At 37.1% G+C, this 21,977-nt stretch overlaps 1 protein-coding gene and 1 pseudogene across 4 annotated transcripts in view; both read right to left on the bottom strand.

Moving 5' to 3' along the window:
* The window catches only part of LOC144448808 (transcription elongation factor SPT6-like), a 34,638-nt gene extending 26,159 nt beyond the window's left edge, over window positions 1-8,479 (bottom strand). Inside the window, exons 1-7 of one of the 3 annotated variants that reach the window (XM_078139112.1) lie at window positions 8,349-8,479; window positions 6,436-6,574; window positions 5,583-5,812; window positions 4,476-4,613; window positions 2,119-2,197; window positions 1,416-1,497; window positions 641-752 (exon numbers count right to left, since the gene is read on the bottom strand). In XM_078139112.1, the coding sequence (XP_077995238.1) occupies window positions 641-752; window positions 1,416-1,497; window positions 2,119-2,197; window positions 4,476-4,613; window positions 5,583-5,812; window positions 6,436-6,523 (729 nt within the window). In that variant the 5' untranslated portion in view covers window positions 6,524-6,574; window positions 8,349-8,479. Of the gene's footprint in view, window positions 1-640; window positions 753-1,415; window positions 1,498-2,118; window positions 2,198-4,475; window positions 4,614-5,582; window positions 5,813-6,435; window positions 6,583-8,348 lie in introns of all 3 variants that reach the window. The other 2 variants (XM_078139111.1, XM_078139113.1) reach the window with 2 other exon arrangements.
* A 1,873-nt stretch (window positions 8,480-10,352) lies between these two features.
* Window positions 10,353-11,271, bottom strand: LOC144449315 (dynein light chain 2, cytoplasmic pseudogene; annotated as a pseudogene). The gene is made up of 2 exons (XR_013482159.1): window positions 11,122-11,271; window positions 10,353-10,887 (listed from the first exon to the last, which is right to left on the bottom strand). The product of XR_013482159.1 is annotated as a dynein light chain 2, cytoplasmic pseudogene (transcript).
* Between the last annotated feature and the right edge of the window lie 10,706 nt (window positions 11,272-21,977).

The raw sequence follows: 21,977 nt of genomic DNA, 5'->3' as shown, positions 1-21,977 counted from the left end.
ACCATTTCATAAGACTACAATATAATCTTACCATTTCATAAGACTACAATATACTCTTACCATTTGATAAGACTACAATATACTCTTACCATTTGATAAGACTACAATATACTCTTACCATTTCATAAGACTACAATATAATCTTACCATTTGGTAAGACTACAATATACTCTTACCATTTCATAAGACTACAATATACTCTTACCATTTGATAAGACTACAATATAATCTTACCATTTCATAAGACTACAATATACTCTTACCATTTCATAAGACTACAATATACTCTTACCATTTGGTAAGACTACAATATACTCTTACCATTTCATAAGACTACAATATACTCTTACCATTTGATAAGACTACAATATACTCTTACCATTTCATAAGACTACAATATAATCTTACCATTTGATAAGACTACAATATACTCTTACCATTTGATAAGACTACAATATAATCTTACCATTTCATAAGACTACAATATACTCTTACCATTTCATAAGACTACAATATACTCTTACCATTTGGTAAGACTACAATATACTCTTACCATTTGATAAGACTACAATATACTCTTACCATTTGATAAGACTACAATATACTCTTACCATTTGATAAGACTACAATATACTCTTACCATTTCATACATATCTTCCTCTTCCTCCTCATACTGATCTTCACCATACTTCTCAAATTCTCGAAAGTCAAAATCATCAAGTCCAAAGATATCTTGAGCTTCTTGCAATGCTCTGTAAACACAGAAAAACAAATTGTGGAGGAAAGGTTAATAATTTCAGTGCATTATAGATTGTACAGCACACTATGTAAGTGAATTCCTTGGCCTGAAATAACACTTACTGTCTATGTTAAGTTTTTGTAGAGCTAAACACATCATAGACCAAGACTTTTTGTGTATCAACTTATGTTGAACTTAGTACAAATATTACATCCACCGCCATTTTGCTTCCTCAAGTATGTACATATGTCATTGAATAATATTTACCCTTTGTTTTTCCTGATATTAACCCATATGATATCAAAGTCTAATGTAAGACCCACATGGTGTAAGGGTATATGGTAACCCATACGATATCAAAGTCTAACGTAAGACCCACATGGTATAAGGGTATATGATAACCCACACGATATCAAAGTCTAAAGTAAGACCCACATGGTGTAAGGGTATATGATAACCCATACGATATCAAAGTCTAACGTAAGACCCACATGGTGTAAGGGTATATGATAACCCATACGATATCAAAGTCTAACGTAAGACCCACATGGTGTAAGGGTATATGATAACCCATACGATATCAAAGTCTAACGTAAGACCCACATGGTGTAAGGGTATATGATAACCCGTACGATATCACTTTGTTTATAATCAGAATCATAAAATTTTTACTTACGAGTCTGTATATCTGAGTCTTCTTCTGTCTTTCTTCTTCCTAATAGGTTGCCCATCATCATCAACTATGAAATCATCGCCATCTATCAAAACAAGAAAATGTTCAGTGACAAACTATCCAAAATACCATGAAATAAACAATGTCATGATGTAATTTTGCTGGGCCATTGACATATCATTCCACCATAATTTTGTTTGAGTACTCTATTAAATTGACTGGGGAACCCAGTTAGATTTTACCTACTTACCACCCTTAGCAGAGACACTGGTAGGGAACCCTGGTAAATTAACTGGGGAACCCAGTTAGATCTTACCTACTTACCACCCTTAGCAGAGACACTGGTAGGGAACCCTGGTAAATTGACTGGGGAACCCAGTTAGATTTTACCTACTTACCACCCTTAGCAGAGACACTGGTAGGGAACCCTGGTAAATTGACTGGGGAACCCAGTTAGATTTTACCTACTTACCACTCTTAGCAGAGACACTGGTAGGGAACCCTGGTACAGTGACTGGGGACCTCAGGTAGATTTTACCTACACATGTACTTACCACCCTTAGCAGAGACACTGGCAGGGAACTCTGGTACAATGATTAGGAAACCCAGATAGATCTTAGCTACTTACCACCCTTAGCAGAGACACTGGTTGTTTCTGTGTTATCTATGTTGCAATAAATCTACATGTATAGGTAACACAACTAACCTGACTCTTCTTCACCTTCAGAGTCTAAATCACCATAAAGTTTATCATCTTCCTTGGCAGTGGTAGGTGCAATAGGAGTCTAGAGAATCAAGTGTACACATATGTGTTAGTAAAATAATTTGAGTAACATCCACCAGCTATATAGGATAGAATTCTTGGTACCCACAATAGCATTTCACTTCATGCTAGAGGGTCAAAATAGAACAAGAAGATTGACTTATTCTCAGTACCTGCATTACCTGCAACAGCATTTTACCTCATGCTAGTGGGTCAAAATAGAACAAGAAGGTTGACTTATTCTCACTACCTGCAATAGCATTTCACGTCATGCTGGAGGGTCAAAATAGAACAAGAAGGTCGACTTATTCTCAGTACCTGCAATAGCATTTCACTTCATGCTACAGGGTTAAAATAGAACAAGAAGGTTGACTCATTTTCACACACGACTATAGAAATGCATGTGAAGTGTGTGGAGTGGAAGTTATCGTGTCAACCATGAAATTGAATGTTCATTACTTTTATGATGTGCCAAGGCAGGTACCAAGAATTACATCCTTATTTCTAGTTCTCTCTCTCTCTCTCTCTCTTTTTTTTTTTTTTTTTTTTATAAATTACATGTTCTAGATTTCTGATAGCAAGGGACTTTGGCTAAGGTCTTAGACTACCAGTATTACATCTATCTTAGTAGTGCCATCAGAAGTATCGTAAGAATTGATGGTGTTTGTACCTCTCAGAGCTTACCATACTTGACTATGTTAGAACCCTTCTTGTCAGGACAAGGGGTCCATCCCATTTTTCCTGATCAAATTATGAATAGATCACATATGTGAGCATGGGCCAAACCCTGTATTGTGTTACAATTGCAATGGTTTGTCAAATAGTGTGAACAAATTGCTGGGGACACATGTTTATGAGTGAGGCAACATTATAAATAATAGGATATGAGATCTTTATCAAAGCTGACTGGTCATCCCCACTGAATGACACAATAACAGCACACATAGAACTACAGCCAAGCAAATAAAAATATGTGTCTCAGGAAAGTGTTCGTACTTTTTGGCAAACTGTTGTAATAAGGCCCATCATTTTCTCAGTATGATTACATAAATGCAGTTATCTATCTATACCTGGTTAATAATTTCGACAATTAATAAAATCTATAATGGTTTATATACACATTTATATACTATTATATGAGATAGAGAAACTGCAAACTTCAAGAAGACCTGTGCGAGTTGAAAGAGTGGGCAAAGAATCCACTGCTCCGATAACATTGCACCTCTGTATGTTTGTAGAGTTATGGGAAAGGAGTCTGCGTTGGGTCTATAAAGTCAGACCCCAGCCGTGTTGACAGATTTGAATCATTACATTCTGTATGTACATACATGATGTGTATGTATTATTACAAATGCATCTTGGGAAATATTAAACATACACATTACATACAAATGACAGTCTGGACCACATACTAAACAGACCCCCTCAATATCTACAGTTTACAATGCAATCCACAATATATAGGAACAAACATACATAAGACGAGGTTAATAAGAAAATGTATCACAGGTTTATACACAAATTGAACTATATTTTGCTAGCTTACAAGGTTAATAACAAACTTTATTACAGGTTCATACACAACTATATATTGCTAGCTACTATATTTCAGAGTAGTTGGATAGGACATTGTGTATATGTTAGGCAAAAAGTCTAGACATAGCACTGGGAAATAGCCTACAAATAATCGTTCTTATACTGAACATTACAGCGCTAGAAGCATGTGTTTACCACCTTGCTCCCATGGCATACATATTTTGGTGAGTCTGACATATTTGTACATGTAGCAGACGTTTACTTTTAGACTATACACACCATAGCCCGCTTACTGCTTGCCAAATCTTTGGTGTGTCTCCAGTTCTAATGCAGTTAAGAAGATTGAAGTTAGTGGGAAACATGTGGAAAATAAAGACAAAACAGAGAAGAAAACCTCAAACATAAAACATGATTAGTGTACAGAAGATAGAACAAACAAGAACATAGGATGTATTATAGCAAGATTATTGTAGTTAGCTTTGATGCATTTGTCAAACTCAACAGTTCTTACAGATCCCAACACCACGACTGAAAGTGTGCATACGTGTAATTTAATTAGAGAAGAATTGCGGCCAAGTTTGAAATCAATGATTCTAAGCAAACTGAAGTTGTAAACACATGTAGATGTGTCAGATGCTGAAAGACTACTTTCTTAGACAATATTCTTTAGATTAAGGCCATGAAATTGCTTCCATTCCTAAGGATGTTTAGAGATGTTCATTTTTTATTTGATATATACTGATAAACAGATTTACAGTACTTACCAATTCCTCTTCTTCATCAGCACCATCAAATAACTCGTTAGCAATTTGTTCTCTTTCATCTACAGGGACTGCTTCCTCTTTCTCTTCTGTTTCACTTTCTTCATCACTTGACAGCTGTTTCAACCTCCGGAATTTTTTCTGTGCAGAGAAACAAACAATAATCTTTTATTTATACTTTAGAGTTCAAACCCTGAATGGGTTCACACCCCGACTGCAGTGGTAAGAGGCAAGTCGTTTAACCACTCGGCCACCGACAACCCTGAATGGGTTCACACCCCGACTGCAGTGGTATGAGGCAAGTCGTTTTAATCACTCAGCCACCGACAACCCTGAATGGGTTCACAACCCGACTGCAGTGGTAAGAGGCAAGTCGTTTAACCACTCGGCCACCGACAACCCTGAATGGGTTCACACCCCGACTGCAGTGGTATGAGGCAAGTCGTTTTAATCACTCAGCCACCGACAACCCTGAATGGGTTCACAACCCGACTGCAGTGGTAAGAGGCAAGTCGTTTAACCACTCAGCCACCGACAACCCTGAATGGGTTCACACCCCGACTACAGTGGTAAGAGGCAAGTTGTTTAACCACTCGGCCACCTACAACCCTGAATGGGTTCACACCCCGACTGCAGTGGTATGAGGCAAGTCATTTTAATCACTCGGCCACCGACAACCCTGAATGGGTTCACATCCTGACTGCAGTGGTAAGAGGCAAGTCGTTTAACCACTCGGCCACCGACAACCCTGAATGGGTTCACACCCTGACTGCAGTGGTAAGAGGCAAGTCGTTTAACCACTCAGCCACCAACAACCCCAATGGCTATTTCCAAATTTCATACATTCTCATGGTCTTTTACACATGCATATATAGTAAATTATATACAATGCTCTCACTATTCTTTTCTCACAAGATGTCTTGGAGACTGGTACCATGGTAACACCTGTACTGTACATAACAGTCAGACATCAGGAAGGGAAAATCTGGGGTTTGGTGGCTGTTTTGATGATGTTTTTGAAAACTTACATGTACTGTTATTGTACATGGTTTGGGACATACCGTACTACTCAATAAATTAAGAGGACACCATAAACTTGTACAAACTTACCCTTTCAACTTTGACACCCAAGTTTTCTTCAATCAAATCATAATCATCATCTTCCAATCTATCATCAAAATCTCTTCTCCGCCTTTTCTTAGACACAACTTGTTCCTCATCATCATCATCATCATCGTCGTCATTGTCGTCTTCAGAATCAGAATCAGAACTGTCATCATCTTCCTCTTCATCTACTGGATTATCATCAATTAGATCTTCTAAGTTTTTATCATCATCTGCTTCATAACAAATCACACCAAGATATCAACTGTTAGACCATCCATACAATGTACTCTCATCATTATATGTACATGTATATATGTGTGCACACTACAAAAACTACAATACCATGCAAAAAGAACTTCAAGTTCTCATCATCACCTGTATTTGAGCACACCAATATTACTAAACTGATAATATACCAAATTATCATCTATTAGATACTCTAAAATTCTCCTCATCACCTATGTTGAAGCACACTGGATACTATTAGATAGTCAGCAATTACATTAGGTGTACAGCTTAAGTTAAACTGACCAAGATTTTCTATCTCATTCTTCACATTCAAGTCAAACATGTACATAGGAAACCAGTTAGTCTTACCACTAAAGTACAGTGCAGTGAAGTGAAGCACAGCACAGCACAGCTTGCAGAATCCCTTTCTGATTACAAGCCTAGCCTAGTGTTAATATTGGCATGGTGCAGGCATTAGTGCTATCACTGTTTGACTTTCGGTTGCTAACATGGGTTGGCAAGATGTTGTTGTTGGGTGATGCTAACCCAAAGCATAAAGGTATTCAGAAGCTGTACTATATCTATGTTACAGAGGTTCTGAGAAAGCTGAGAAAGAGTGTATGCCAACCTTCGTCATCTTCTTCATCACTGCTGGCTCTAAATTCTTCGCCTTCTGACACTTCAGCTTCTTCTTCAAAGTATGCATCAGCACTCATGCTGACTAGCTGTGACTTTCAATATATATATAACAGCTGTGATTTCACTACCTGTAAATCTAAAACAAGCATGTTGGTCAGCTGAAATTCTCTAATTAAAGAACACCTCTGTTTTCACTACCTGTAAATCTGAAATAAGCACACAATCTATATCATCACATTAGTGTAACAGAAGTTTACTACAGACTGAGATAAATGTGGACTACAAAAACAGCATATGCCAGTTATCCAGTATGAGTTGACTATGAGCACTGTTTAGAAGCAGCAACAATATTTAAACCAGAAGCAATTTCACAAATAGTTGAACCATAGACCCTACAAGAAACACTGTGGCATACAGTGCAACCAATTAATAATTCATGGTGTTTCACATTGCACTGTCATTCATAGATACATGTATGTCTCATTGATCATGTGATTTAGAATTACTTGGGATAAGGCCTTCTCTGTTGACGTTTTTAAAACTAAGATAAGGAACACTTTACGGAAGACTCAAAATGGCATATGTGACTAGCTGTGAGACTTAAAATGGCATATGTGACTAGCTGTGAGACTCAAAATGATATATGTGACTAGCTGTGAGACTCAAAATGATATATGTGACTAGCTGTGAGACTCAAAATGGCATATGTGACTAGCTGTGACACTCAAAATGGCATATGTGACTAGCTGTGAGACTCAAAATGGCATATGTGACTAGCTGTGAGACTCAAAATGGCATGTGACTAGCTGTGAGGTGACACAATCTCTTCAGTCACTATGTTCCTGGATTTAGCTACCTACAAACATTTTGTACTTCCAGAGAATATAGAAGTTGAGACTGAAACAAACTTGGCTAGGGGAACTCCTACAGTTCTGTCCTTCTTTTTGCCATGATTTAATATACAAGTAGTAAATACAATGTACATGTACAATCTTACCATGGCACTTACTTTTACATTTGTTGATGGAGACTATATTGTCCATAGTTCCAAGAGTCATTAGGTCAGTAAAATATACTTACTTTGGAGAGGTAAATTAGAAATTGAGACAGACATTTAACATTGAATAATTAAATCATTGGCATTATCAAGGTCTGTAGAGGATGGATCGAAATGTCACAATTAATTCAAATTTACCATACCAAAGTAACTTTATTATACTTTCCTTATTTCAATACTTGTTGATATTTTCAGCTTTAATGAGGTACATTGTATGATTGGCAGAAATATGTACGTCTCTCTAATCAATGTATGTTAAAAACATGAACACCAGTATAATGAATTGACTAACTGTTCAAAAGTGATATACCATAACCGTAGAGAGTGGTTTCTCATTGGTCTATGCAGACACATACAATTTACAAATCAAATACATCTTTACAGTCATTACATAGTCCATCACCAACCATATGATCATTGAATTATTAGAATTTCACATGAACAGAGTGACTCGTCTAGCACGAGTTCGAGTACCTGGCCTAGTAGGCTATACACATAGTCACCACGGTAAAAGTAAGGTGTATTCATACTCCATTTTCGTAAACGGTTCTCAGAAAGAAGAAGTGTCACCTATTGTTACTTCGCTAAAAGGACTTATTTTGATGGCGTGTTGGTAAATCGCCGACGCTGCTGAACAACTACACAAACACGTAGAGACTATATTTAGATGCAACCAAAAGATTATATTAATGACTCGTGTTTCCGATACGTTCAGCACGGTCACAACTTCGAAATTATTATTATATTACGACAGTCGGACAACGTGCTAGTCACTAGCGTCAACAACGAGCTTTAATTTGCGGTCTACATTCAACTCACAGAAATGAAGAAATCAGTGTACTCACCTTTTGACCAGGAAGAAACAGGAAGCTCTCGCTACCGTGTTTGGCCCAAGAACGCTAGTTAATTTATATCATTTAATGTTATATTCCAAATTCAGACAAAAATAGAAAGATGTAAAACCCCAACTTCAGCATAAAATGGCGTATGTCAAAGTGCGCATGCACGGAACATTTGTTAGGTTGAGTTGACGTAGATGGCGCTCTACTTTCCCCCAGGTACAGCGGGGTAGGACCAACTCGGCCCATTGCCAACTCGTCCCATCGCCAACTCGGCCCATTCACATGCCAACTCAGCACATTTACATGCCAACTCGGCCCATTTACATGCCAACTCGGCCCACGCACGTCATGACGAAAATGTTTCTGTCATTTTCAACGATTAATAAAAAAAGATCAACCCATTTTAGAGTGCATGTCGTGTCGAAGTGGGCGATACGTTAGTAATAAACGCAATCATTTATTTCAAAGTGTTTCGGTTTTGAAGTTACAATCACGTCGAGTTGTACATCTTGACTATTTACGAATTGACGAATAGCGGACTAAATATCTATAGTCAAGTTGGCAGAGAGTGGGCCGAGTTGGTGGGCCGAGTTGACAGAGAGAAGGCCGAGTTGGTGGGCCGAGTTGACAGACGGTGGGCCGAGTTGGTGGGCCGAGTTGGAAATGGGCCGAGTTGGACGTGCACCGGTACAGCGACTCGGATAAAGACTGACGCTCTGGACTGACGCATGTAATAGTGAATTTAAAAACGTTGTGCGAACAATTCCAAATTGTGAAGGAAGTTTTGCACCTTGAAGTTAACTATATTAGTCTGGCTCTAAACGTCTGTGTTTAATCATAACTTTAGTGACTGTTTTTACAAACCACTTCAAACAATTGTACAGTGTAATTTATACTCACCAATAAACGTACACGCTTACTAACCTTTTGTGTACGTACCGTCTTCCTTCAGTTCACTTTGCAGTATTTTACTTTATAATTCTGTCAACAGAAAATCTTATTTTTTTGACTGACTGACTGACTGACTGACTGACTGACTGACTGACTGACTGAATGAATGAATGAATGACACTCACTCATCACCCATCCCGACACTCTCCCTCTCTCACTCACCACTCCCATGCAGGCAGCCACGCACGCACGCATGCATGCATGCATAAATGCATACATACATACATACATACATACATACATACATACATACATACATACATACATACATACACACACACATACATACATACATACATACACACACACACACACACATACATACACATACATACATACATGTGTGTGTGTGTGTGTGTGTGTGTGTGTGTGTGTGTGCAATACCCTTACAAAATGACAATTCCATGGAACACGTGATTAAGAAGTAGTGCTCGGGCAGTTGCTACCAGTTGTAGCTAAGGGTCAACAGGTTAACCACAGACGGACATATAACTAAACAGTAATAAAGGGCGTCTTTCAACTACCGCTCAATAAACTTAGAAGGTACGGTGTTTGTCCCAGCAAAGTGACACACCCCAAGTAAACTACACGTCTTAAAAACTAGACTGTAACATTCAAATGACTTTGTATTTTGTTTCATGGATATACTTCCAATGTTCATTTCTGCAAACTCGAGAGTTAAAATGCATGATATTGTGAAAATACATAATAAACGATTGCCGACAAAATTGACAAAATGATTTCATTCAGAATAAAATTGAAAGCATTTCATATATTGCAAAGTAAACATGACACTATCATCTGGTAACGTACAAAACCACACTATTCTTCAACGACTACAGTTTTGCAATGGCCTTGCCAAGGGAGAGCAGTTCAAATGCGAACTGTGTTAGTTACTAGTATTTTGTGTCCGGTATCGCACTTGCCACCATGAATCGATCCAAAACCAATACAGTCATTCACCTTCTTATCAGGACAGGTGATATCACCCCAACCCCCACCCACCCCACGACATGTACCACCACAACCAAAAACATAGGAATGACAGAAGAGAAGTAATCAGACAAATCATTTTTAATAAGATAGTTGAGTAAAAGTACAAAAAAATATAAAGAAATATACAATAGGTACTTTGCCTGTAAATTGTTGGCAAAAAATCAAAGAGTCAACAATAGCTTGTATAGGATAAAAGCAAGGCTTGTAGTTTTATCAGCATCTTTCAAATGATCAGTTCAGGTTTAATAGTCCCTAACAATGTAGACCAAGTCGATCCGTAATCATCCTTGAAGACTGACAACATCAAATCTTATCCGGACTTAAAAAGAAGTACAGCAACTTGACCGAGGTAGAAGTAGATGAAATTTTTGGTCTCGTGTGTCACATAGCTACCAAAGTTACGACCAACAATACAATGCCAAGTTGGGTTATACTTCTTGTCGAATTCTTTCTTGATGTAGGCAGCGATGTCTTTCTCAATGTTGTATTTTTCCAGGGCCTGTGTTGCACAGTCCACGGCGTCTTGCTGCAAGTCCTCCGACATGTCAGCATTCTTGATGACGGCTTTTCTGTCAGACATCTTAATCGTTCAACCCTGTAGAACAATAATAATATGCATTTTTCAAACTTATTGTGTTATCATACAAAAATCTGACAAAATGTCACACAAATCGATTTGAATAACATCTACAGTGCACATTGGACCCACATATGAAACGTAAGAAAAACATATTCAACTAAACATGCGATTCTGTGTTAGTAGTCATATTATTCGACTATCATGCACAGTTGACATTATCGGGGCGTGCAGACGTAGACAGGTACTCACCTTTCGCTGAGCCAGACGAATAGATCTTGAGAAATTCGGTTGTTTTGCAGTAATCTGTCAACGATCTAATAATATGGTGCTGGTGACAAGTGTCTCTAAGTGTACTTACATTAGTATATATCTAATCAAAACATAATGTTCGAGAACGTCTTGTCCTAAACTCACTGATTTGTTCGCTAATGTTAAAGCGATGTTCTGATTGGCCAAAAGTTACTGTACTTCTTCGGCGTAATATATCGACCCTTGCCAACTTATAGTGAGCACGCACCTCCAAAGCTCTAAAGATGACATATGAATGGGAACGTCTACGTCAAAGAAAGTTATTGACCCATCATTGACACCTGCATACAAGAATTTAAAAGAAAACTTGAGTATACTTAGATTGAGCCACTGTATTAGATACAACTGTCATTTGTGTCCTTTGTTTTATATTTCAAACAATAAGTAGCACATTTTACACTAGATTTTAAAGTTGTCACCTGGTGGAAATAATGCGTTGGCCGATTTGTTTCACTATATAATGTAGAACCTATAGAAAGTATGCGTGGTATACACAGTTGAAAGTTCGTTCTGCGTGACCGATGTCTAAAGGCGACATCTTCCTGTAAACACACCAACCATATACAACACAACGTACAATACAATGCACAAAGAAAAACTAAAGAAAACACAACATGTAAGACCTTTACAACACAACACAACACAACACAACACAACACAACACAACACAACACAGCACAGCACAGCACAACACACCTCAATACAGCACAGCATAACACTACACTACACTACACTACACTACACTACACTACACTACACTACACTACACTACACTACACTACACTACACTACACTACACTACAGTACACTACACTACACTACACTACACTTCACTACACTACACTACACTTTACATCGCCAATATACTGACAATACATGTTGATCAGCAAATATCACTAAGCTTATCACATGATTTTAGGCAGTGAGGCAAGGGTCAGGTAAAGGACAAAACTGTATCTATGAACTCCTGCCAATGCAACATCTAGAGAGGGCGCTCTCAGTTGCCCGATAGAAGCTCCACAAGTTACATACATGTACCTTTTGTCGCATCTCCGTTTTACATGTCTTATATTCCATGTAGTGTCTACGAGTCAAATCGCACAATTTATATCAAGTAGTCGATTTCTGCATACTAGACAATTACATACTTGACATTTTTTGTTATTTATCTGTAATGCTATATTTTTGCTGCTGAAATTAATAGAATTAAACATGGTGCGCGTTGGACGTTCGATGAAGTCAAGACTGATTTAATATTATATTCATATGTGTTCGAATCTTAAGTGAGTAGTACACATTCTGTATCATATGTATAGAACAGAGAATGTGCACTGTGCAAGCTGATTATTATATCGCATGTTATGGGTTATATATGTGTACATAATTAGTAATAAATAAATAAATATTTCAGAAGGTTTTTTTTCAGGAATACGACAAAATATGACCCGTGTCTGAATACAGACTAGTGGACGAACTGTAGTCACTCCCCCTGTCAATAGACAGACTACAGATGCAGTCAGTAACTTGACTTTACAAATATAAATCATAAATCTATCCACTGCCGGTCACTACAATCTAATATCTAGATAGTCGTTTCTGTGAATTATGTCTTGAATAAATCCAGATTTTAATGCGGCATAGAAAATGTCTATTGAGTGAATTTTGAGTAAAATTTGAAAGGCGACGGAGTAATGCCCTGCCAGCATGAATGCTACTTCAACTCTCTGTCGAGTTCAATGTCGTATCGTGGCCCTTCGTAAAAACACTTTGAGTTGTCTTAGAAACGATTGTCATCAGAACACAATGCACATATCTTCAAGGTTATATTAGATATCGGTATCATCTCGGACCACTATAGATTCTTTATAGTGCGGGTCTGAGGTAAAATCACGTGAACGTGTAGTCCCTTGACATTATCATTACCATGTCCTCGACTTTGGCCATGAAAAGCGTCACGGTGAACTTTTTTATGGCTAAATGTACCGGACCTTGAACAACTTTATCATAGTATTGGTTTGTTTCAACATGGATGTATTAATGAAATACAATAAACCCATATGGTCTACATGCTCACAAACCAGAGAGACCTCAGAGCTGACATTTCTTCAGCGACACGTACCGCTTTACGGTGTGTCATTCATTTTTTAGAATGAATAAAATTCTCAAAGAATGAAAAGATGGCGAAAGTGGGCCATTCATTGTGTGTACACTGCAATAAAAGATATAAGACAATATGGCCACGGTATTACGCTCCTATAAAGTTATACATTCAAGTGTGAACCGTGAATGCAAATCGCCAGGAGGAGTTGAATGGAACGGTGTTTATTGTTGTTTATTGGACACGCAAGAGAGACGTCGATAAAACTTGGTGGCGTGGTTACTTTTCATTGAATATATATCACAACTAAGAATATTCACAGGCACTTTTAAACCCGCAATCTGAGTGATGCTTTTGAGTGTCATCACCCAGAATTGAAATGATGGTAAAGAGATCACACTTTTGGTTAAAAAATAAAACTGAAATTACAAGAATGACGATTTCCGGTGTATATCTAGACACCATAACCTAAAAAGTTTGTATATCACAACCTGTAAAATTGCTTTCTGGTTTCCTATCAAAGTTAACAAAATTGACCAAAGCGTTTTATTCACCTACCAATCAACAAACAGGACAAGAGGACACTCACTCAAGATTTTTAAACCAACTGTCAGACTGAATATCAGGAAACACGTCTTTTCTCAACGTGTTGTACTCCACTGGAACAATTTACCAGAACATGTCATTGGAGCAGAAACTGTTAAAGACTTTAAAATTGTCTTGGACCAGTACTGGAACACTACAGGGACTACATAGGCCTTTAAGGCTTTTCTCCCTTACTTGCCATGGATGGATGTTACCATGGCAATCATATTAAATCATATTAAATTAAATCAAAGTACAGCAAAGGTTGTGGCCTTAACACATAGCTGACTCTTTTCAATATACACTGTATATCATTTCAACAATCGTAGCACAGGTTTTAAAAATTGTCTTTTTTTTCAATCGTGTCCTTGTCCGTTATCCATTATTTTGATTTGATCAAAAAGACCCCAACTTCAAACCTTTAAAGGTAGACCAGATACAGTGGACTACGATGGGTCTATAAAACCCTAATTCCAAGACAAAACAATACTAATGATAGGCCTATACAAACAAGCAAGGTACATAGCACAAAGGCATCTCAATAACACAATACGTCTGTAGTCTACACTACGTGTATCTAGTCATGGCAAAGCGTGGTGACAATAAGGTTACAGTTAGTCAACAACGATGAAAATTAATACTCTAATCTCACAAAACACGAAGATATAAATAGGCGGGTGGGTGGTGAATGGCTAGATAGACAGACAGACAGACAGACAGACAGACAGACAGACAGACAGACGCAGGCAGGCAGGCAGGCAGGCTGACAGACAGACATACAGACAGACAGACAGACAGACAGACAGACAGAGATAAATAGATAGATAGATAGATAGATAGATAGATAGATAGATAGATAGATAGATAGATAGATAGATAGATAGATAGATAGATAGATAGATAGATAGATAGATAGATAGATAGATAGATAGATAGATAGATAGATAGATAGATAGATAGATAGATAGATAGATAGATAGATAGATAGATAGATAGATAGATAGATAGATAGATAGACTTAGACCGGAAATTGCCTGGAATCCAATGTTTATAATCACGACTGTAAAACAGGTGTTTACCTAAGGATAACCTGTCATACCAAAAGCCTTGGAAAGAATGGTACAATGTGTTTTTAAATCGACTATATAGTAAACACGGTAATGTCTGTAGTCAGTTCATATTGTATTAGAAGTTTGAATTATGTAACTGTCAAATATAAATATGAAACACGGAAGCAAGGTTTCATCTCACAACAGGTTGCCAGCGATACGTACATGCTATAAATAACGTTGACAACTCCCCTTCCCAGGTAACAATGGATCGATACTATCATAAGACAAACATTGATTATCAGCCCAGTGACAACTCAAACTTGGAGAAGAAACAATCAAATTTTCTAAATATTAATATTTATTTTAACACTATTTCTTGCATTATGGTAGAATTTCGGTTGATGCGAAAATTGTGACATGACAGAAACTCTGTTCTAGGATTATTTATCGACATTTTGGATAAAGTAGCAGAGGCCTTGCATCATTACTTCTAATTGCCTCACGTTGCATTATTGTGGTGAGTCACCCTTTGTTACCATGGCCATTGTAAACAAGACATGAACACATGGCGAAACACATGGTTATGTCATTTTTTTTCAATTAAATATGTCGAAAGGTTATTGAAGTGCTCAGTGTTTTATATGACAGCATAATGAGAAATCCTCATGCAATGGAAAAATCATGTTATTTTATCAAAAAAAAACACAACTGCCATACGGTGTATTTGAAAAATGGTCATTTTAAAACAGTTTGTACTTCTGCAGAACATGATTTCATTTGAAAATCAACACACCAAATTTTCCAGTATAGAAATAGATGTATCGCTTGGTTTGGTGAGTCAATTGACAACCAAAGCTACTTCCAACGATGCAAACCCAGGCTGGCTTGTACTTCTTGTCAAGTTCTCTCTTAATGTGGAAAGACATTTGGCGTTCGTCTTCATACGTTTCAATGGCTTTTAAAGTACACTCGATGACATAATCCTTCATTTCATTTGGCATGTCGACGTTACCAATAGTTACTTGTTTGTTTGCCATGTTGTAAGGATGGTGTTAGTCTTCTAGACGGTAGACGGTCTGAAGGACTTGTCGATGCTTGTTTGGACCGAAAGTGAGTCCCCGTTTATAAGGTGTAGTGTCACTGTAAATAAAAAGTATACAAACAAATAACAATGAAATATACATATGGAGGTTAATAAAACTCTCCAGAATTACAATAAGTATCATAAAGTAAAGGATTTTACACTCACCGATTGCTAAAAAAAACCACTTTGGTTGCCAATGTAAACGTTACATTTGACGGTAACACTTCGACAGACAACAGCCTGTAAATATAAGCTTAGTTGTGATGTATTGAAAAGCTGGTAACCACACCACCAGGTTTTATCGACGTCTCTCTTGCGTGTCCAATAAACAACAATAAACACCGTTCCAGTCAACTCCTCCTGGCGATTTGTATTCACGGTTCACACCTGATTGTATAACTTTAGTCGGAGCGTAAAGTGTACGTTGCCTTATATCTTTTATAACAGTGTACGCACAATGAATGACCCACTTTCGCTGTAATGAAAGAAAGGGGACTAGCTTGAATAATCAACACAACGAGCAAAAATCAGGAAAAAGAGGAAAACCAAAAAAGTGATCTTTTTCAACTTTATCATCATTTGAATTCTGGGTAAGGACACTCAAAATCATTACTCGGATCGCGGGTTCAGAACCTAAGAACGCACAGACTACAAAAGAACTCCCTTGTCCCTTTCATATACAATCTCTGTAGTAATCGTTGGATATTGAACTCAGAATGACCAGTCTTTAAAGTTGTGTGTACCAAAGGCTTTTCATACAGTCCGCTTTAACAAACACACACACACACACACACACACACACACACACACACACACACACACACACACACACACGCACGCGCGCGCGCACACGCACGCACGCACGCACGCACGCACACACACACACACACACACATACATACATACATACATACATACATACATACATACATACATACATACATACATACATACATACATACACACACACATACATATGTATACACACACACACACACACACACACACACACACACACACATATATATATATATATATATATATATATATATATATATATATATATATATATATATATATATATATATATATATATATATATATATAAAGACGTCTCTCTGGAGAAAACAGTGTTCAAGTAATGCAATAATATTAGTGCAGAGCAGAGCATAAAAGACTTAATCCAAGGAATTAGGAAGTCATAAGACATAACTTTAGAGGTTTGTGCTTTTGAGATCATCAGATAACTGAAATTATAGTTTCTCATCAGGGACGGTTCCTTTTCACGTAGAATTGAAGTCTATGACATCTGTCGTCTAGTTCAAGGCTTTAGTACGAAATAATAACAATGGCGTTTATCTTTTTCTTCCTTTGTGACCATTGGTGCTACCAAATGTATACAGAAAAGTGACGTTGGACAAAAGAGCTACTTGAATTGACTGACCCACGAATACACCCACCCTCCAGAAACAAACAAAGAGTGTACATTATCGTTGACACTATACCTATAAATACACCCCCCTGTAGTCAACACTACGTATATCTCGTCAAAAAAACCTGGCCTGTGAACTGCTATAAGGTCATGGACAGTCAACAGCAATGACAAATAACGTTCTCATTCACATTCACAAACACACAATATATACCTACGTATGTAGTAACACAGACAAGTAAGAAACCTGTTTACGACGCTAGTGGTACTCTCACACTACGAGAGGTTTTAGTGGTCTGAGCTACCACGTAGCGCCGTAAATAGGCTACATATTGTTGCATCCGAGTCAATCGAGATAAGGCGACGATATGTTGACGATATATGACCACAAGACCTGAAAATACCCCACTTAATATGTTGTTGAGCCCTAGTACGAGTTTCCACGACTTGTTGAATCTCTCCGTTCAACTATTTTCAACATAATATTATATTACATGTATAATGGCGATTAACAAAGCTACACAAACAGCTCAACTTAGTTACATGTAATAATATTGAGAGCTATAAGTTGACCTCCTTGTGTGTTATGATCTTTATAATTTAATCTACGTATACTAAGCTGATGGATCGTATTGGATAAAATGGTATGTTGTGTAATTAATCATTTGGCTAGAAATAGCAAAAGCTTTGCAACGAATTGTCAATTCTTTACAAACTCTTTACTTTGAATACCAGGTGATCAACGAGTACTTTTTACACCTATGGTCGTAAACATTATATCGTACCCACCCAACAACTGAACAGAAGCTCCTTTTTAGATCAGCCCAACGACAACTTGAAGGAGGTGATATTCATTTAAATTCTTTGACGTGTTCTATCACAGAGACTTGTCTGTTGTTCTATTGACATGTTAAAGATTTTCGCACAACAAAGTCCTCGTGTACTTTCTTTGTGTTTTTAATAAAACTTGTTCATATTCAAAACAGAAATATCATTTTTCGTAATTTCACTAATTAAATAATTAAATAAATCTGTCCATAAACTGCTTTCATTTCAATAAATTAGTTTGCGCTTAGAATGCAGAGGGTTAATTGTTGCATGATGTTAATTATCTAATGTGTCCCGAATGTCATGTTATACTGCGAGGGTACCTCATACACTGACCATTAAAGTACTGTATGTACTCGTCGTTGAATCAAAATAATTGTCACTTGAAAATCAATATACCGCGGTTGCCAATAAAAAAGTACATGTATCTCTTAGTGTGGTGTGTCAGGTAGCAGCCAAAACTTTTTCCAACGACACATGTCCATGCTGGCTTGTACTTCTTGTCAAACTGTCTCTTGATGTGGAAAGAAATTTCTCTTTCGTCTTGACCCGTTTCCATGGCCTCCAAAGCACATTGGATGGCATAATACTTCATTTCATCCGGCATGTCAACGTTACCGATGGTTACTTGTTTGTTCGCCATACCATAGGGCGATTTCTACGTTCTTGACGATAGAAGATCTGAGAGACTTGCTAACAGAGAAAGCAAGCGTCCGCTTCAACTCCAATAACTTTCTATTGGCGTGGTGCCAATGCTGTAAAAGTACATACAAATAAATACAAAATGTAACAATTAGCTATATGACGGTTAAAAAAACACATCTGAATTACAGTAACTATCATACAATAAAGGATATACACTTACCGATTTGCTCAAATACGCTTTGGTTGTCGAAGACAGGGAGGGACACTCTAAAAGCTGAACAGAAAACAGTCCGTACTAGAAAAAGCGATTCGTCGGTTATTGTATTGTGGTAACTACACGCGTATTGCTGCTTCTACCGCATGTCAAGTAACAACGTTAACAATATACCATCTTCGAATTCATTCCTCTGGACGTGTATCAAAGGTCTCACGTCCGAATGCGTGACTTTTCTATTGGAGCGTATACACCTTTTCACAAAGAGTAGCCTACTTCTGTTCCATCACAGCGCCCTCAAAGGCCAATTCTTTGTTTCGATGTTACAAATATGTATGTATACAAAGGTGTGGCCTGAAAATGACATGTGAAATCAACTCATACGGTAGCTTATGTCCTATCACTAGTTGTCATACCTATTGCAATTCCCAATACCGTTCATTCGATTCATAAACAGTTGGTTGCAAAATCAAATTTACGAATTTATCCCTCTCACCTGATCATTGCGTCCACCTCAATCTCCGAAGTATCTCGTAAGAGTTTATTACACTGTACAAACATTTCCAAGCCTGGCCATGGTAACGTTAGAAAGACTACATACTACGTACTTGGTGCTGACGTGACATGGTAGTACAGATAAAACGGTATAAGATATGCTCCGATCATCATACTGACTCATCTCCCTAATGAGTTTAACACAATTATAACTTTGTCCTGCATTACCTGCGCGCAATTGTGACATTAAAAAAAAATAACCAACGATCTATCCACTAGAAATTGGTCAATTACCAATAAAAACATTGTATCTGTTAATTAGTTATAAACACTATTTGTAGGTAGTACAGTGGTAAGTTTAACTCTTGAGCGAAAGCTCGGTTTTGAATCTGTCACCATGTTAAAACTGCTACAGTACCAGTTATAACTTGAGTATCGTGTTTCGACCTGACAACCACTGGAAATAATTAGACATTGTATACATGTTAATTCAATTCAGTGGTCGATATTATCCATAAGCAGTACAGAAACAGGTCGAAATCGTTTTTTGATTTTTGGGTGCGGACTCTGACCCCAAAATCACTTTGATTTTATTTATCATGTATACAGCTACTAAGAAAAAATACGTTTATAACCACAGGTGATGCAATACTGTCCTCGGTGTACGATATTACGAGTAAGTTATTGTACCTAAAAAAAATTTTAAACGTTCTGCAGCTGGAGCAGCATTAAAGTGAAGACCTCTTTTCCACTATTAGTTCAGTTTACAAGTACATTATTAATTCAGTGTACTAATTTTATGAAATGATAGAGTTGTACTTACACGTAACTCTGATGTTTAAAACAAAAACAAAAACATTGGTACGCCGATTATTTCATAACATATCCAAACTAACCAACTCACAAACAAACCCAAACTAATCAACTAACAAGCCAATTGTGAATTTTTCTCGTCACTTAAAATCAGTAAAATTTCGTTCCTTCATATTATTGTTCTTGTCAATTACAATGGTATTACGTCATTCATGATCATGACGTCATGTTGAAAAGAATGGATTTCTGTCCATCTTATGTTAGTACCCTTTCGAACACTCCCCAACGTGATTGACAATGTATTGTGTGTGTCTCAAACAAGGATTGTGTGTATCTCAAATAGCCAATTGCTAAGCTTTTATGACAAAGAGTGTATTTATGTTTTCAACTTTCGGACACGAACCTAAAACATTTTAAAAACTAAATACTATGTTGTTTAATAACTTTGGACCGTATAACACCATTTAGGTGACTGTGATAACACATTGTACACTTGGGATGGTATAATCTGGTGTAAACGCGATCTAACGCGCAGAATTGCATGATGGTAAAATCTCCTCTTAGAAAAAAAAATACATAACATAAAACATTACAACCGGTTGAATTAGATATGAAAGTAAATTAATAAAAACTAAATTGAAGTTACACATCGCTGATCTCCATCCATCCAATATTAAACATCGTTCCTCATCGCAATGTTCAGAGAAAGAGAAAAAAAATTATTAGGCGAGATTTTCAATTTTAATTTGCTCCATGTCACAGAAATCACCATTGTGGAAACATCTCTGGAATTAAAATACGTAATATGTATAGTGACTTTTAGACTATCGGAATGTAATTTCCTGTATTTTGAGTGTTTCACCATCACTGCTCATTTCAATTCATAATTGAAAACATTCTTAACATAACACCGCATGTAATATGTAACTTGAATCCCACTTGGGTGACACAATTGATCACAATGTGATAATTACAATATCACGTGACAAATCCTGATATAAAACTCTCAGCGCTCTAGACTAAGACTATGTGTTCGACCCTCACCCCACCCCTGAGTAGGCCTAATCTCTTTACAAATTCAAGTAAAATATCTGAGTGGTTTGCAGTAACGATTTATGTAAGACAGATTCTTTTAGTAACTATAAAAATAAATCAGTTTATTTCCAACGTATAAATGAGTCATAGCCGAGACATCTTATTACAGGAGAAAAGATTATTACTTTCAAAATTTATATATGCCGCGTACATGCCATTTCACCACAGGCACTTGTGAACTTGGATATAGATACGTTATTGATAATATCAATGTCGTTTATTGATAATCAAGGCATGCAAAGCTATGTAGACTAAAATCATTGGCCAATCGCAACCTGTCAAAGACGTCTACACAGTGATTATTTATTATAAGCATATACAAGATCACAAGCGCCTGTGTAATTTCTAGAGTTTCCAGACAAGTAATATATCAATATCTTTATCGTTCCCTTGGTACATTATCATATTAATACGTCTGTCCTATTATTACCAGTGCTGGCCATATTTTCATATCA

This window comes from Glandiceps talaboti, chromosome 18 (genome assembly GCF_964340395.1).
Source record: "Glandiceps talaboti chromosome 18, keGlaTala1.1, whole genome shotgun sequence".
Lineage (NCBI taxonomy): Eukaryota > Metazoa > Hemichordata > Enteropneusta > Spengelidae > Glandiceps > Glandiceps talaboti.
The sequence above is the reverse complement of the archived record's forward strand: the minus strand, read 5'-3'. Positions and strand labels throughout refer to the sequence as shown.